The following is a 19,363-nucleotide window of genomic DNA, read 5'->3' as shown; positions in this document are numbered from 1 at the left end:
AACGAGAATTGCAATATGTATGTAACAGCATTTAAACGACTGAATTTTAATTAGAATAAATGAGAGACGCAAAAATTTATGCAATATTGGATTCATCATTTGATGGCAAGGAAAAATCAACACGATTTTTTTAATTTTCTATGTCAATCTCATGTATTCTTCTTTCCAGTTGATGGTTTTACAAATTCGAAAGAAAAAATTGTTATTAATATATTGTTAATCGAAATTTTCTCATTTTAAAGCAATTTTAACATTTAATTTTCTTGGAAAATTGAATACTAAAAACAAAAATTTTGTTATATACACTCATAATTTAACTTTATAAAATGTTTTATGTCGAACTAAACAACTCTTCAGTGGAACAGTTTATATTCGCATCAGTAACGAGGAATAATTCAAAGCGTTTGGCAAAGTATTTGTGAATTTTCCGGCGGTCAACATAACATTTTATTAACGCAAAATTGAACGAAAAATAATCATGTATGAAGCAACCGTTTCATGGCTCTTTAAAAAGTGTACTCATATTCAATTTTGATGTTATCTATCTAATGTCGTTCTGCATTGGATATCGGAAATATGAATAAGCTAATAATCGCGTGCTTGTTGAACCTTCGATTGCCATATATACCTAAGCGTGATAAATACCGGTTAAAACAATCAACGGCTCGATTAAACATTTATGAGTTATTTTAATATTCCTCGTGCGGCTTTCACAGACTATAATATCAACGGAAATACACGAACGATCGCATGCGACAAATAACACGGCACGTGCACCTGCTACCGCTTCCACGCAAGTTTTATACGTTGGGTAGAATCAGAAAAATTCAGGTAAATATAATTTAATACATATTCATGAACTATTGGAATTACCAAACACTGACTTCACATAGCAAACAGGCGGAATGCCGCGTTCGATTTATATACGGTTTATCGGCGCGTCGGTAAATTGGTACATTGTAAACATCAGAAATCGGATAATGAAATTTGTATAACCGCACGCAACGGTCTGTACATTCTTGAGTTCTGACAACATACGTAGATGCAAATAAACATATGCAATAAATGCGACGCTGTACACTGTTTTTTTTTTTTTTTTTTTTCAACGAAATATGTAGATATGTTGTACACTAGCAAATATACGAAATAAAGAAAATAATTAGTTAATTATTAAAAATAACAATTGTAAAGATTGCTAATGTGGATTGCGATAATTCTTAAGATTTTTTATATCTTTTTTACTGAATTCTCGTGAAAATAAGCGGAAAAGATATCGAAGCGAATATAGTTTCAAACATGCTATGAACTATGGGCTTCCCTGTGTTATCTGAATATCAAAATCTCTGGAGGAAACGAGTCTTTTCAAACTTACATAAAATTGAAAGAGAGATATGTATATTATCTGTGCGATATCTCTATCGTGTTTATCCTCATATTATCAGTTTAACGATAAAATAAATTGTTGCTATGGTATCGCGCGAGAAGTATCATGAGTATCGCTCTCGCAGTGAACGGGATTTTGTAATCGGCTGAAATGTCTGGCGAATGCCCCATGGGTATCCTAGCGGCGCAAGAGTGTTGGATGTAGAAACGCTTTTGCGTAATGAGTAGTTGAGATTCCTTGTTAAGGAACGCCCCGAACTCTGCACTGTGGCTTCCGTGGTTGCCAACAGGTTTCAGCGTTTCGCATAGTTTCTTCCTCCGGCTCCACTTCGTTGAGTCCTCCGAAAGGCGCATCCCGCACCGCACTCAACATGCACCTTGTAGGACGCACGTAGATTTCGGTACGTTATTTTAAGGAGCCAACCGCATAATTACTTGACGAATCTTTCTGGGTTTCATAATCATAATAACTTTTTTGTGTCTGCAATAATTAATAGCAATAGCCTTCAAATGAAGAATTTCGGTAAATTACACACACATTCAAAAATGCGCGCAGCCTAAAAAAAAAGACGTTTGAAATATGTATTTAGTATAATTTCAAAAAAAATGATATTTATGGATAAAGGATGAAAGGAGGACAGTGTCAGTAATAGAATTGCATAACTAATTTATTTCATATTTTTATTACCATTTTTTCTGACGAATTCACAAATTGTTTCAACGTCGAATTTTCTCGCGCATCTGCCTCGGGGATATAATTTACCAACTAAATTAAAAACATTTTCTTTGTAAAATCTGAGATAAAATAAATAAAATACAAAGTTGTATCTAAAATAACAAATTAATTAAAATTATTTTGTGTAACCATCTAAGAGATGGAAGGATATTGTGTGAAAAATATTCTGCTAGAAAGTTTATTTATGTCACCAATTCAGACTAATTAAACAATCTTCGAGAAAGATTTTTTCAAGACATTTTAATTGTCGTTTACTGAAAGTTGAGTATATTTACTGCGGAAATATCTAGATTTTTATCTTTCGTATAAATAAATATATAATATATGTAATACTTGTGATGTTTATCTTTTTCCGGTTTTCTATTCCATATCGGAAAAGTTTCTCCGAGTGAATAATTTGATAGGAAAATAAGAATTCAGAATATCAACAAACTCTATGTCTACTGCATGATGCTATTTTTGTATAAATACAAGAAAATTTAATGAATAACAAGTAAATAAGATTTTGGAAAGAAATATTACTTTTTATTCTATATTCTTTTAAAATTGCTACCACGGGATTTAATTATATAATTTTTAATTAAAGTAGAACATAATATGGCGCACGCTACACGCGACATAAGCATAAAAATGAACATTTCAACATTGATGTGTATTTTATGCTTTAGAATTTTATATTATATTGTTTGGCAAGCCTAGAACTGCGATGCATTGAAATCTTACATTTTAAACTAAGAGAAATGGTCTACAATTTTAAAATATAAGATTTTAAGGCATTGCAGTAAAGTTCTAGGCCTATCAAATAATACGATATAAAATTCTAAGGCATAAAATGACAATAAAATGACATTTTCAAATGATGACATTGTAATTATAGAAAAGATATGAAACATAATACGTATATATTTGCAATAATTAGTTTTACATTAATATTATTATGTCGTAAAGAAATTTTCCTTTTTGTTTATTAATAGTTTTTTTTTTTAAATAGAAATAACTTACGTGTGTACAGTATATGCAATCATATTACGAGCAATTCCGTGTAATAACTACACAACGACAAGAATTATATGTTATGATATTGCTACACACCCAACTATGAACTGTTTTATATATCATCTGTATAACATAAGCAAACTAACTCAGCAAGCTGCGAATCGTCACGTTCGTGAGAACTAGTAATAATCAAGACGGAAGACAGGAAATGGTAGCAGCAGTAATGGTGGCTTGAAATTACGTTTTCGTGTGGCACAGTTTGAATAGTTATGAATAATTAAAAAATTTGCAATTACAACAATCTTTATTGCTGCGAAGATTAAACTAAATTGCGAAAAACTTTTTCGCAATGACGAATGATCGAAACTTAAATTAAGACGCAAAATTAAAAATCAAATATTAACGGTTCTGTGTAGCAAATACGACGTAGACAAATAATTGAAGACAAATAATTGCCGCGATCCTGTCTTATTTGTCTAATATTATTTGTTGCATCTTACGAAACTATTATAACTCATCGTAGTTGCCAAGGAGATATCTTACAACAACAATTACAATATGTTGCACATAAACTCAGTGCACCGTCAGAATATGCGTCGACCCAATTGAAACTGAACTCTGCGGCTGGCCGATCCGCGCTAATTAATTACCACGCTGCCGGCAAATTCATTACAACAAACACTGCTCCTAACAATGGTAGCAGCGAATGTTTAGCTACATTATCCTCGCCGTCCGCGTCGCTCGGCCGAAACTGCTACAGTCGGTCATATTGAATGTTACGTGTAAATTTCACGTGGTCGGCCGGTTCGCTCGCCGCACGTATTTCGCACCTGCATATTTTCCATCGAATTTGATAATTACCGCGGACAGAGTTGATGCGTCGTGTTGAGTTGATGCGCGAATAATAATCATACATGACCGAACAAAATACGAATCGAGCGCCGCTTATACCAAGTTTGGTCCTATGTTTAACTAACCGCAATTAATTTCTACGTTGAGAAGAGAAGTTAATCTCGATTGTTTACTTCAACATATAATTCATGTAATCTAGCGCAATAATAATAGAGATAAAATTACGCATATGTACTTATTCATTTTTTTTAAAGATTTTATAAACTGCTGCCACACGAAATGTTGCTGTTCCTATTTATAAATCTGAAAATTCTCTTCAATTACATATTATTTTGCTGTTTCTCTGTGTGCAAAGACCTAAATACGCAACTAGTACACTGAATGAGTAATCCATCATTGGTCATTTGAGTAGTCAATTGATACAGTTTTACGTAACATAAAAATAATGTTCGTTATATTGCAGCAACATTTTGAAATATAAATTTTTACTGGATGGTAATAGATATTATATTATATTACGATACGTTGATAATAACGATAATGATGATAAATATTGTTACAATTGATATGCGCGTGCAATGCGTACGAGAGAGAGGGAGAGAAGGGGGGGGGAGAGTTTCATATAGAATAATAAAATAATCATTGAGGAGTAAAGTGATACTTTGCGCATCGTTAACGTTCAAGTATTATAGAATCAAATTTTGGAGTTTTTGTTCTTTCACAGTAGACGAGAAAAAAAACACGAAGGGTAAAATGAGTAACGATGAAAGATAATAATGAACGTTTCTCTATGGGAAACTTACATTGCACGTTAACTTTGCGAAAAGTGAAGTAAACTCGCGGAGGCGAAAATGTTCGATAGGAATGCCCCAGAGATATCGCGGTCCAACTGTAGAATCGTTAATTATAACGATAATTAGCGGGCGCTTTTGTAATGGCAACTCTTGGCTCTCGGGCATCGATCCTTCACTTCGGATTCGCTATCTCAAGCCAAGTTCGAGAAGTATAAATGGAATATGATTTTGTCCTAATTAGCTGCCGGCGGAATTGGAAACTTTGCTTTTCGTGCAATGACTTCGACGTGACTTTATATAGCAAAATACTTGTCTATTAAGAGAATTATCATTGTGGCAGAAAAAACAATGCCTTTTTCACGTGTAATTGGAAGACATTCTAAAAGATAATGAGTCGGAAAGCAGACTCGATAATTGCCTAATTAATTTTTAGTAACATTTCAACAATCTATTTTTATTTCCAATATATTTTAATCGAACCGACGATTTAGCGTCACATTTTCCCTCGAAATAAACAGATCGCGAAAGTATCAAATTATTTGTAGCTCAAGAGCTTGAAAGTGTGCGAGCAGTCAAATCCCGATGCATTCGAAACGCTTGTTGCGGACCAACAGTTTCTCGCGAGTGCTTGTAACGACATAACGACGTCGAAGCGACGTAGAAGCGTTTAATGAGCCCGTCTGACAACGGTTTCTCCTTTCTGTGATTTCAGCCCTGCGAGAAAAGCGGCGATTTTCGTGCGGCACAATGCGCTGCCTTCGACAATGTGCCATACAGTGGACAACTGCTCAAATGGTATCCCCATTACGACCCGGCTAGGCCGTGCGCTTTGATCTGCCGTGGTGAGCAAACCCTCGAGAACGGCATTAGACGGTCGCGGCAGGAAGTGTCGTCGGATGAGAAGACGGTGCCGCATGATGTCACCGACAGTCTGCAATTCGACAGCGACGAAACGATAGTGGTGCAGCTAGCGGACAAGGTGGAGGATGGCACGAGATGTTACGCGGAGGGCATGGACGTCTGCATAGGCGGCGAGTGCATGGTAAGTCAAGCTTCCTTCTCGCACAGTAAGCTTCACTTTCGTTGACAAAGAAAATTTTGTACGAGAATGCCGGAAATTTCGACGACTCGGCTAAAGGCACTAAATCTTGTTGTGTAAAAATTACGCTAAAGAGCGTAACTGCATTTTTAATGGAACTGTGAATAATAATTTAAAAAATGGACGGGGATGGAACAATTATGCTTTAAAGCCCCGCGCTTTAGAATGGACAGGTGAATTGAGCCGGGTCCGTGACGTCATTATTCCGCGCTTATTGCGTCCCGTCATTGATCCGATGCTTGAATTGAAAACCAACTGTACTCGACTCTTCATTCCACTTCTCTCGAATACCCATCACGACGTGGTATTTAGTAAAAGGGAATTCATATATCGTGTATGGCATTGTTTTACATACGTTTGCCGAAGTGCAAATTACGCTTTGCATTCTTACTACATTATGATTGCGGCTCAAATAAAACTCTTCAAAAGTTTAATGGTCACGAGAAGATACATATATTTTTTTTAATCGCACGATAATGCTATTTACTGGGTACGAGATAGGATGTCGGCGCTAGTAATTAAATTATATTGGAAATTAAGTTCTATCCAATATAATATTCCCGTCTCTCACGTTTCAATTATAATCGAGATTGCAACATTATTAAAACGTGCGTCACTTGCAATGAAAAATATTATATGCTGAAAGCGATTATCTTTTTAATCCCCTTGATTTTGCCGAGAAGATAATTATTGATTCTTAACTGCGGCATTATCGGAAACCATGGATCTGTCACGTGCAGGCTGCAGTATGTTAGGTGCGAGGAGCATTAAGCGATAGGTACAGTGCGCCGCTTGTCAGTCACTATAAATTGTTGATCGATCAACATGTTGAAAGCCTTTACTCGTTAATTATCGAACTTATACAATACTTTCACTCCATTAATTTAACTGCAATTTTGTTAATAACAAGGCAAATTAAAGCAAACAATCCCAAAATGATTGTGTTATAATTTTACGCAGAACAATCTCGATAATAATCCATGTTGAGAAAATTGGTTGGCAAAAAATATTATGTATATTCGCCAGGACAAGTAATGCGAAAGCATTTTTACAACAGTAAAAATTGGATTGTGCTAAAAGATGATGAAAATTTTGCTTTCTAGGAAACGTTATTTTGTTGAAAGCTTTAATTCCATGCTCACATGTGATAGAGTTCACTGCGAGATTTGGCCTTCACGCTTTCATATTTTTCCACGTACACAAATGCAAAACAATTAAATTATCTAGATTAAATTATCTAGACATATATGGAAATGCATTTGGAATGTAAATAACTCAAAGCAATAATTGTTCGAATCAAAATTACATTTTGATTTATTAATCCATTCAACTACTCGTTTGAATTGTTAAATCGATGAATCTCGGTTCGCCTAATACCTTGGGAATGTATATATTAAATTCATTATTAGCTTGGTTACCGCGTTTTGAACATCGATTTAATCAGATCTGTAATTTTGATCGAATAATTACTCAATTAATTAATCAAGAGTCGTGTGAACTGAACAATATCGTCGGAACGTTATCTCAAACAATAAATGGAAGTGACTTTTACATGCACACGAGGGCCACGGTCGAAATTAATTGTATTAACATGAATGTAAATTATATTAAATTTTCGATAATACTTGGTAGGAAAAATTGACTCCAAATTAATCAAAGATAAAATCAAAGAGCTCGCTGTTGAAAACACAAAGCGGTAGTATTGTAAATTTGTGGATTTAAAACGCATGATTTATGTAGACAGTGTCATTATTTTTGCATGTTTTTTTTTTTTTTTTTTTTTTTTTTTATTTTAGAAACATAAAATTGCAGAAGAATTTGACAAATTATTAATTAAGTAGATAAGCAACGTTCTTAAATAGGTACTTTGGTGGAGCTGGTCTTAAGCCCGAGATTAAATTGAAGGCGTTACTTAAGAATTTAACCGCAATTGCCACGTCTCTTGTCGAAACTTCGTAAGATGAAACTTCTGGAGTTGGAGGGAAACTCCGGGGTTGGAGAAGACTCGCCTGGATGTTGGCGCATAGGCGCATGTTCCGGGTAGTATCTTAAACGCATTCGCAACTCGTTGGTTTCTGGCGTCGCTACGACGCTAGCGTGTTTAGCATCACGTTGAGAAGATGCAACCTAACGAAACACCCAGGTCAGTCTTCTGCTAATATTTAACGTGGGCGTGTCGAGAAGCCCGATCTCATCGTCCATTAACTTAATTTGATCTACGTCGCGCGTATATATGCATATGGTGTATATGCGCAAACACATTTTTTAGTAGCGTAATGAAGATTGGCATATTATTATTCAATAACATTGCGCGTTCTTTATGGATTAATTTTATTTGATAATTTGAATATATATATTTTCTTGATAATTTTTGAAGAAAAAAACTCTTTTACGCTAAATTTTATATATATTAAAATTTCTTATTACCTTTCTAAAAATTCTTATATACTAACGGCAAATATTCATTTTTTATATATGATTTATTTGTTTAATTAATTGTGGAATTATAGGGTATATTCATAATTAAATTATTAAATTTATTATATCTATGCACATTATTTATATGCCTGTCATTTTATTGCATAATAAAATTAGATTGTTATATTTTTATTTAATATTTCTAACTATTAATAAATAATTTGCAAGAAATATTTTATATTTTTCTAAAGTATATTCATCTAAGAATTAGACATTTTCTTGCTGCCCAAATATAATGCGCGTTCCCGACGTAGTATTAAAATTTTAATTCTTTGATCCTAAATTAAATGAAACTCGTGATACCGCGAAACAGGCAGAAAGAAATCGGATTAACAATAACGCCGGCAGAACGCGTTTGCGGGAAATAATTAACGGATACTCATAACAGCGACGCCAGCGTCGCAGTCGGAGGGACAATATCTAATCAGTAGAGAAGTCCACGTAATTAAGCATTAAGCAAACTCCGGTGAACGCAAACTGGTTTTGCGTTATTAAAGATGCCGAGTACTGCTTTCGTTGTGGACACGTCCAATGGACGCGCCAAGCTTTTTCATTACGTTGCGCACGCGTTAAAATTTATCTTCAGGGTTGTGAAAATTATTTCACTTTTCGCCGTCTGTAATAGCGGGAATAGCGAATTTTGAGAAATTACTACAATTGTGAATTTTAGTCGTAGTATAATTATACTATTCTACTGTTCCGCGAAACTATAATCTTCTGCGAGTGTCCCTTCGATATTTCGCAAAATTCTTCGGAAGTGAGATTTTTTTTTAGAATTTTGATCATTTTAATACAAACAAATATTGATTGCAATTACGATGCAAAAGAAAATGTCTATGAAATGTCCATCCATAAAACAAATGCTATTCGCGCCGCAAGTTTCATATTTTCTTATCAAAGTCATGATAAGCTTCCATTTGGTACTTTTCTGCAACAAAAAGAAATTATCCTTCAGAAATAGTGATTAAGTATGCCTCTACTCTTATCAAATTGCATGAAAATGAGAGAATACTTTAAGTGAATATAAAAGAATACTTTAAATGAAGACCGGTGTATCTTATCAAAGTTCGTATTCTAAATTTCGGTCAAACTGCAACTTTTTAATAAAGTTTGACTAAGATTAATGCTACAGAACAAAAGGGAAAGAGCAAGGGAAAATCCATACGAGGCAAAAATTTGCTTTCCAGTTCTTACCTACTTTTTACTTTCTTTCCAATCTCTCTTGCAGTTTTTTTTTCTTTTTTCGTCTGAAAGAAAATTAACCTAAATTGAAATAAATTTCTTTTTTTTTTAAATCGCCCATAAATATCCAAAATCGCGAACAAGTGCGCATTGCATAATAGATAAACGTATGAAAAGCACAGATTGAATTAGAATCGTACGGTCCTGGACAGGTACACAATAAATTTTATCACGCCAGTGAGAAAACACGAGGGCGAATAAAGTGCCCGGGGTTAAGCATCCCTTCCCTCTGTAAATCCCATTCGCGAGAAAACTATGTTAAAAGGTAGAAACGAGTGCAAAGGGAGAGAAGTTGGGGTGCGATAGCGAGGAAATGCCAGCGGTGCGGGACTAGAAAGGGTGTATCTTAATGGGGTGGCGACGTCAGGGATGCTAAGGACCAGAAAAGTACATGGAACAGCGAATAGAATCTCGAGCGCATCGAATAATTGAATGCCAGTCAAATTTGCGCAACGAAATCACTACGGTGTGTAAAATCACGAGACATTGGCAATTATCGGCTTCTACTGATCTCTTTGATATTCCAATCTGAATAGGGAGTGAGTGTATTGATCTAAATTCCGCGTCGATTTCAGTTTGAAATTATTATAAAATTTTGTTTGTGTAAATCTCATAATGGAATTTCTTTCGCAGAATGTAACACTAAAATGTGTATATCGCACACCCGCAAGAAGTGACACAAATTGAAATTTTTTGAACTTTGTTTATTTGCGGATTGTATTCTATATACATCGGTTTTCATTAAAAAAAAGTGATAGAAGTTAAGTTCAAATAAGTCTGCTATGTTTAATACTGGCATAAATAATTAATTTAAAAATTCTTGTTTAACCAAGCATAGACATGTGAAATTATTTTCCATAAAATCAAGCTTGCTTCAGCTGATTTATAATCTGCGACTGAATTTTAAATAAAAACCAATTCATAATATTGTTAATAGGAAGCGTTAACGCAATTTTCTTCTTTTCTCTCTCCTGAACAATTTGATATTTTTGATTTGTGTCACTTTTCTTGCGTGTGTGTGATATGTATATATGAGGAGTTTTCAATATTTCATTATATATTATATAAATAGTAAAAAAATCTACACATTTTCGTAGCGTAGATTATTATCACACATCTATTTAATAATAATTAAATTGATTCAATTAGAATAATAATAATAATAATAATAATTAAAATTAATTACTGACCGTATTTAATATGTATTATACACGTAATGATATAGTACAATATATAATAATATAATGAGTAATAATATAAAAATAACAATTTGTGTGGATGAGAATGTTAACATTAATACTTATAGTTTCTTATTTTTTTGCGCATATTACTAGTAATGATTGTTTGTGTCGAACTAAGAACTGAAAAGGGTCGCAGGAGCGCCGTTAAGCCCCGCGATATTTCATCTCTCACGCCCAGCTGAATCCTCGTTTCTCCCGGTTTGTTTACCTAGAGAAATAACGGGTTGCTTCGATGGCCCTATCTATTACTGATCCTCATCATTGATTTTCACTTCCGCGACAAAGTAAACTCAATCCGGCGCACCCGCATGCTATGCCTTTTGTATAAAGAAGCCATGCAGGCGCACGCCCATGTCAAGACATTTTATTCTATTTCATTGTCATACAGTGAACAGAAAGTGTTCAAAACAAAATCATTCTCGTGCGAAATAAAATTTTGACGTATCCCAGAAACACCGGGTGCAATTGTTTGAACTGCTGGTCTTATTTTCTCATGATTATCTTTACGACAAGAATCTACGATATGAGTGATGAATTATAATTGTAAACTGAATTATTTTTGCCATCACGCATTGAATTCTTTAAATTAATTCTTTTTATTTTCATTGAAAAATAATTGTAAGGTCAAATAAATAAAAAGAAGTCTGGAACTTTAAGTATATTAAGGTTGAGTAATAAAGTAATCCTTTTAGAAGGGATAAAACGTTCTCGCGATTACACTAGCCGAAGATTAGAAACTAGGCGAATGCATCAAATATATTTCACCCGCTCGTACTTTTATCTCAATCCGGCTTTGTCCGATATCCACATTCCGTCGGATACTTTTACTCTCGCATTAGTGTAGCTTCTCGATGCGTGAAGCCGATCTTGGCTATTAGAGAGCGCAGTCTCGCGTTTCGGGAGCACGGAAATAAAGTACCTGCCTAAACTGGCTTCTGCATTGGTGCGCGGTATAAAACTGCGCTCGTAACCGCCGCAATTCGCCGAATGACGATCACCGATGTTTAATGGAAGTATTTCGCAGAGAGTTTGAAACTTGAACGATAATCGAGCCCGATTTCGATTCTGGATCCAAATCGAACGGTCAATTGGACTGAAATGGAGACCGCCGCTCCGTGCGCACGTTGCACTGAATTTAGCGCACAATTTTCGTTCGACAATGTCTAGCTTTCATTGAGCGACACCGTTACGATGGAATTGTATGTAAAAGAAGATATGGACTTGTAATGGTGAACGGATAATTCGTACAATTGGAGACAATAACAAATAACAACGAGAAGAGCAGTAGAATCACAATTTCTACTATTTACTAAAATAAACAAATTGTGCAATTATACGTGTAACATAATAACACAATTACATGTGTATTATTATTACGATATAAATTACAGCATAATTAATGAAGAGTAAAATTATCACAGACGCAGAAAGAGATTTTGAGAGATAAATTATAATTACAAATTATTTGATTGCTTTCGCTATTTCCTCACTTTTCACTTTGCGTTTTCGCACAGACGCGCCTCTATAGATTTGCCGACTTCGAAAATTTGGACGCACAACCGCAACGGACGATTTATTCGCGCCTCGCAGGTCACTTGACGATATCTCGGATTATCTTGGCGGCGCCGCCGCAGCTGATCATACAAGAGGTCCCTCATTAGGCTCACATCCCTCTCCTTTTTACTCTCTTGCTCCTCCGCCGCTTCCACCTGGCATCTTCGACGCGTTCCACTTCGCCCGTTCGCTCGCACCTTCGTCTTCTAGTTTGCTTCACTCTTCTCGCCCCGGATAAGGGATGAATAATGTACTCCCCGACCTCCGAGCAAACCTCCATGCAACCTGAATGACAAATCAGTTTGCCGTCCGAGCCAGGTCACGAATCGACGTCAGCTTCGCCTCCGCCACTTCCACCATCTTCTCGTTCGCTTCCTCAAAGGTCCTGAATTTTCGCGAGATGTTTCTCGTTTACGCATGAATTCCTATGACACGCCAGCATTCGTCAACATTTTTAATGCCCCCGAAATGCTGCTGTCGCCACTGCCATATTTTTACCTCCGACTGTAGATGATATAGGAAAATGTTCACGTAAATAGTAAACGAATGTTATAAGTGCAATATGAAGTTTTGATCAATTTTCTACATTCAACACCAAAGAGTAATTGATGGAAATTTGCAAAAAAATATTAAATTTTAGGTAAAAAAAAAAAAAAGAGCTCCCGATTGTATCTTTGTACATTAAATTATTTTTTCGAGCATAGGCAATTCTTATTCTGTTTAAAATGTCAGTAGCATCTACATTAATTATTATTGCTCCTCGACGACGCATTAGGAACGATGGGACAAGAATTACCGCTCATTTAACACGCTTAAGGCAAAATTATGTTTCTGACAATGTTAATGTGTAATAATGTGCGACAACCGCCTCTAACAAAGATCCATTATACGGAAGACGTGCTACATTAATCGAGCGTGTATTTCTGTTGCAGAAGGTTGGCTGCGACCTTAGAGTGGGTAGCAACAAGAACACAGATGCGTGTGGCGTTTGCGGAGGGAATGGATCAAGCTGTCAATCGCGATACTCCTGGAGTTTGGAATCGATATCCGGCTGTTCCAAGGCTTGCGATGGAGGTAATTACTGAATTAATTCAGCCATATTTTCCTACAAAAAATATTATATAAATAAAGTATCGCGCTGCTATGTGAATATTCATCAAATCGTCTTCAGATAATATAAAAATGCATTCAATCAAAATTCTTTATAATACCGGCGTGAAAAATCGTTTTCACATTTTTTTTGTTGTTGTTCAATAATTTGCACGAATATCTTGCAAAGTGGAACGTCGTTGAATAAAAAGACAACGAGCGAAATTCACAAGCATCGCAATACTATTTGCATGAGTATTCACTATCACTAAATTCAGGAGTTAATTTACCGGTCGCGTTTTTGTACTAATAGGTTTCAAAGTAGCGATAGCGGTGTGCAAATCGGTCGGCTCAGACGAGAGTGTCGTGGAGGACAGCTATTGCGATGCAAAGAGCAGACCAGAAAAGACCCGAATGCCGTGCAACACGCACCCCTGCACAACGAAGTGAGTACTTTCGGACAGACTAAACTACTTTTAGTAGAACTGCATGCACGTTCTACGTCAAAGAACATCAAACTACTCGCGTGTACAGTTCGAGAAGTCGACATTCTACATGTCTTACATGCGCGATTTCGGAAAATAATAAAATATGAATTCCTCCGTGCAATATTATATTTTTTTCCGTATTTCTCATTAACGCAAATGAATTGTAATTTCTGCGCAAATGATATTTCGCGGGTCTTCAAGGAAATGAGCGAGGAGCGAGCGGAAAATTAGGAACTGCTGCTCTCTACAAACGATCTTTGTTCCTATAACAATATTTCTCTTCCGTCTCGTGGAAGGGTTGCGAGGCGGCGATTTAAAGCCAGTTCTCGCGATGGGAATCGTCCAACAAACGACGAGATATTCCAAGTCGACTCGGACAAAAACTCCCGCAAACTATTCTCTCTGGATACGCGAGCTCGCTGAAAGCCGTGGAATAATGCGAAAGTTTACAGTTTAGTGTATAGAATTTGTTCTTTATGTTTGAAATCATAGTTCAATGTTCACAACACAGTCGATGATCTTTGCCAATGCTTTTTGTTATTGTTTTGTAAACGATTACAAATTGCTTTTAGTTTCCACGACTATAGACTTGGTGTTTCGCTGCTTTTAAAAGATTGGACAGAAAGTTTACTTTACAAAAAATTATTAATTAAAAATCTTATTACGAGAAATAATACGTTACGTTATGAAATTGCGCTTGGGAAACGCGCTTCATTGAGCGGACGTTCGCTTTGTAATATATCTCACTCGATCTATCGCACGTCACTTGCGCAATCGATTTGACGAAATTCAAGGAAGTTGCCGCTCAGGTGCTTGTGGTGTCTCTAATATTATCGAGTCGTTTCGTCTAACGATCACGATGGAAGACGCGGAACGCGATTGACTGGCTTTCATAGCGTTGACGACGGAGTGATATCGCGAGGCTATCAGGTCGTTGATAAATTACCAGCAGCATTGATTGAGTGGCGAATCGGTCAATAGCTAATTGAAGTGGCCGCGAGTTTAGTTGAATTTAGTTCGCCCAGACCGACTAAGCGGCTCACCTTTCCCCTAGAGAGGAACCGTACTCTGACCGCCGTGAAAAGCCGCAACCGCGCTTTGAGGTAGCAATCCGGAAGTTATGATTTAATCGTACATTATGACTTACCCTAGTTAGCGCTTAAGCATGATATTCGATCGAATGTCACTGTTATCAAAATTGAATCATCCAGGTCGAGCAGCATTTTATCAAGAGAGATAGTGCGTGACGATTCCAGACCAGGTTTGTTTTTGATTCCAGATCAGTTTTGCTTAAATATATCTAAAAATTGAATAAATGTCAACAAATCCTGGTTATTTGCTACATTGGAGCAAGCAACATTAAAAGAACACGTATTTGAATTGTTTTTCTTTAAACGAAACACATTTACGTCTTCTAAATTTACCGCGACGCATCATTTTTCAGTTTGATATGGAAAGAGATCTAAAAAAGTTGGTGAGGTCGACATATGCATTACAGATTCATCGCATATATCGCAGATATACGGGTCACGTTGAAAACAAGGTTTACATCATAAAGCCAAAAGTCGTTAGCGCGATCAATCGATTGGGCAGCGCATAGAGTGGGATTTTTTTTTTTTTTTAGAAGTAGACACGCAATGCGAAAGAAATTGAAAACGTTGACGGCAATTAATTTCAAATTTCAGGAATCAATTTACGTTCGACTGCGGCTTTTACCGAACACTTTGTGTACTCAATACATACGCGGCTTTGCCATAGAAAATTGAACGCATCAAAAATGACTTTGAAGATCACGTGAGAAGAATACCAGAGTTCGCGGGATCGGCAAGGCCGATGATAATCGATGATCGATACCCCGCGCGTAACGCCAGACACGAGCTGGAGTTTACCGTTTTACTTTGTCATTTAGCGCAATCGCTCGTACATGAAACATTTTTACGGTGTCGTGCATGAAAAATGCTGAGAGTGACTTTGACAGTTTCATAAAAAGTCTGCTAGCTCGATAGAAGCCACTCCACCCGTGTTACTTGGTAAATGCCCTGCAAATCGGTATCTTCTCTCTCACAGCTGTATGCCCAATACGTTGAAAGTGGAAAGCATCAAAGGTGTCGGTAGAAAGTTTAATAGAACGGGCGTTTAAATCTAAAATATTTGTGATTATCGTGACATAAAAAACAAGTTACATTCTGTCATTCATTATTGACTGTAATATGGACATTTTTGTAACGTCATGAACCAAAAAATGCTCTCTGAATGGGGAACGAAATATAAATTAAGAAGTTTATTTGTAGTAGAAGAGATAAAAGAGATGAAGAAATCTTTTGAAGAAGGTTATTTGCTTTGGAGATTCTTTGCCTTAATTTTACGTTTAGTTTGTATAATCAATGCAAATATTAGTCTGCAATCATATGTTATTACGATAGAAAATGTAAAATTACAAAGAAGAACAAATACCCTCTTTTATAATTCAAGAATTTCTATTTCAATATTAAAACTTGACAACTTTAAAGATATTTCACAGTTTAAAACGAATAATTAAATGTGACATACGGACAGATCTATTAATGTAAAAAAAAAAAGAAAAAAGAAATATATGAATAAGATTACTTGCTGTATTTTAAAGTATTTTAAGTAGCATGACCTCTTTTTCGAATCATAAACTTGCGATCATTGATGGCGCGTTTATTTTTTTACGCCGGTCTTAAATAACGCGAACGTTTGTCATACTTTTGCCATCGACTTGAACGGAATGTTAATCAGTTCTTATTGGCGCCTGCAATGTTACGACTTTGCTACATGTGGATCCAAGTAGCTGCAACTACGTGGCTATCATAACAAATTCAGTTTACCCCAGTGGTGCCGTCACTTTCAGCGATTTCTTCCTCTTTTTTTTCCAGATGGGTGAGCGGAGAATGGAGCGCGTGCAGTGCGAGCTGCGGCGGCGGATCGCGAACGAGGTCCGTGTTCTGCACCGAGGAGAATGGGAACGAAACCACGAAGGTAAAGATCAGAGACGCGAAGACTTTTCAATAATAAAGTTTTCGTTAGCTGAACTCACATTGGTCCTGTAACGATTTCATTAGACTCGGTGATATTACTTATTTCTTAACATAAAACAAACACCTCAAATTTTAAATTACTTTCAAAATTTCGGCGATTAACGTTTTGTGTTGTGGAACAGCTGTTGATTATCGATATTCATCTTGGCGAGTTTAATACATCGTTTTAAATAAATATATTATGAATTTTTTGACTACTTTATCGCTGTAAATTAACAATATTCACTAATTTGGCGAATACCAATTACATTCAACTATCGTTGAAAAATCTACTGTCTAAACAGAGTATGTAGAATATTCTTCCAGAATATGCATGAAATATTACAATTTAAGAGTCAAATATCATATTGTCTCTCTCATGCCACGAATGTGCCAATTTTCCGATTTTTCACTAATGTCATTTTCTTATTCAATTTTAGACAAAGATTTTATGCCAGAGACACAAATGCGATAGCAGTAGTAAATCAGCACTCGAATAATCTGAAGGAATTACAAGAATAAAACAAGCAGGAATTTAAATTTTCAAATAGCAATAACTCTAAACTACAAATTGCACATTCGTGGTTTTGGCATAAACCATAATTTGATTATTTAAATTTGTCTGGCATATGTGAAAAATTAATGTAGTCGTGTCAGAAAAATGGCGTGGTTCGATAACTTCGAAGAATGTCCATAGCGCATCTGCCCCTCAGAAAAATGTCAACGCAACGGGACTTTACGATGTAAAGACAAATAAATCTTTCCGGAATAAATCTGCCAACCCGGCAGAATCAGCGTTACGCGTGCACACGATAAAACGCCACATTTTTCACATTTCGCCACTGACGTTAGACACGCCGTAATTCCGCCGCGCTTCCGCGCGGACGGAACGTTAACCATTCCTCTCATCTCTAGAATTTTATGTCGTACTTTCCTACTTGTCTGAAAGTCGCATTTACATACGTAGCCTGTCTCGCTCCTCTCACAACCGTCTTGGAAGATTCCACGATCCCTAACCCAGTTCGGTTCGTTTAAACTCGAAGAGCTGCTCGCGAGTATACGCCGTCGCTCACCGTAAAACCTCCTCATCCGACAGTTCCCACGCACACATACACACTGACATACATATACACGTAGGCGGTGCACGATATTGCATATGTATGGAATGTCTTACACCTCTCTTTTGATGTCTTTTGAGCCAGAATTTCTGTAACATATTTAGAGTTGATTTTTCCTTAACAAAATGTTTTATTGCAAATATTTTGACGGTTTAATATATGAAGTATTTTGATAAAATTATATTTTTCACAAGATACAATTCGTATTTTCCTTTTTATTGATTTGCAAAAATTCTTTATTTCGAAATATTCAGCAATCCGGTAATTATTAATACTTCGCGCGTCATTCGCTTCATTTATTTTCTAATACATATCCACGATTAAAAAAAATGTTTCTTTAGTTTGCGGATGTCACATACACTTTGTCACGTATCTACAATCCACGTATGCCTATACACGACCTATTACATTAAATTTTTATTATTGCAGTTACCCGACCACAAGTGCATCGGCACGCACAAACCGCGCACTCAGGAAACCTGCAACACCGTGTCCTGCCCGATGTGGGAAACCGATAAATGGAGCGAGGTGAGAGTGCATGCAATTCTCTATGCGACTAAAACACGCCGTTTGTACACGCGCTGCAGGCCGAGATGCAGGTGGAGACACGGTGTCTCGCTCGTATCATTTAAGGGCGGAAACGTTAAGCCTGCTCGCCGCAATCAAGGATTTAGATGCATGCGTCGGGTCCACAGTCGCAAACACATAACACACATACGGCGCAGCTTTTGCTATCTCCGCTGCGAGTTTTACTGCAGAACGTACTGGCCAGAGGGAAATGGGGTTAATGGCTGCGCACGATTTGCACGCTCCCTTTACCCTCCGCGTGAATGTTGCTAGGTTGTTACGTGCGCGAAATGATCGATTGGATAATTCATGCTTAGTAGAATGTTTTCTTAAAATCCGTCCGATGAATTATTGAATTAATTACTTTCTCAAAATATTAGCTTATTGACGTGACATATTTTATTTAAATAATTTTGAAATAATATCTCGTATCTTCAATTTTTATAGATAAATTGTTAAAATCGGTCACGTAGACAAATGTCAATACGTTATATACGACTTGAATAACATTTGTTATTAGAATAAAAATAAATGAAATAGTTAAAAAGTAGAACATTTTAATATTGAATGTATATAACTGAATTACTGATCGACAAATGTTAATGTAATGTGGTTAACTTTAATTTTGATATATTTGCCTCTTTATCGATTTCTAAAAACAAAGGAAAAATAAAGATAAAGATTACTT

The 19,363-nt window shown here is 36.1% G+C and overlaps 1 protein-coding gene across 9 annotated transcripts in view; it reads left to right on the top strand.

The window, feature by feature from the left end:
* Nucleotides 1-19,363, top strand: part of nolo (no long nerve cord) — a 171,521-nt gene that overhangs the window by 133,168 nt on the left and 18,990 nt on the right. For all 9 annotated transcript variants that reach the window (XM_012362213.2, XM_067354674.1, XM_067354672.1 and 6 more), the window contains 5 exons: nt 5,474-5,803; nt 13,308-13,449; nt 13,778-13,910; nt 16,850-16,952; nt 18,538-18,636. In XM_012362213.2, coding sequence (XP_012217636.2) covers nt 5,474-5,803; nt 13,308-13,449; nt 13,778-13,910; nt 16,850-16,952; nt 18,538-18,636 — 807 coding nt within the window. The remainder of the gene's footprint in view (nt 1-5,473; nt 5,804-13,307; nt 13,450-13,777; nt 13,911-16,849; nt 16,953-18,537; nt 18,637-19,363) is intronic.

The sequence above is a fragment of the Linepithema humile genome, chromosome 5, assembly GCF_040581485.1.
Source record: "Linepithema humile isolate Giens D197 chromosome 5, Lhum_UNIL_v1.0, whole genome shotgun sequence".
In the NCBI taxonomy this organism is placed as follows: Eukaryota; Metazoa; Arthropoda; class Insecta; order Hymenoptera; family Formicidae; genus Linepithema; species Linepithema humile.
Note: the sequence above shows the minus strand (reverse complement) of the source record. Positions and strands in the feature narration are given on the sequence as shown.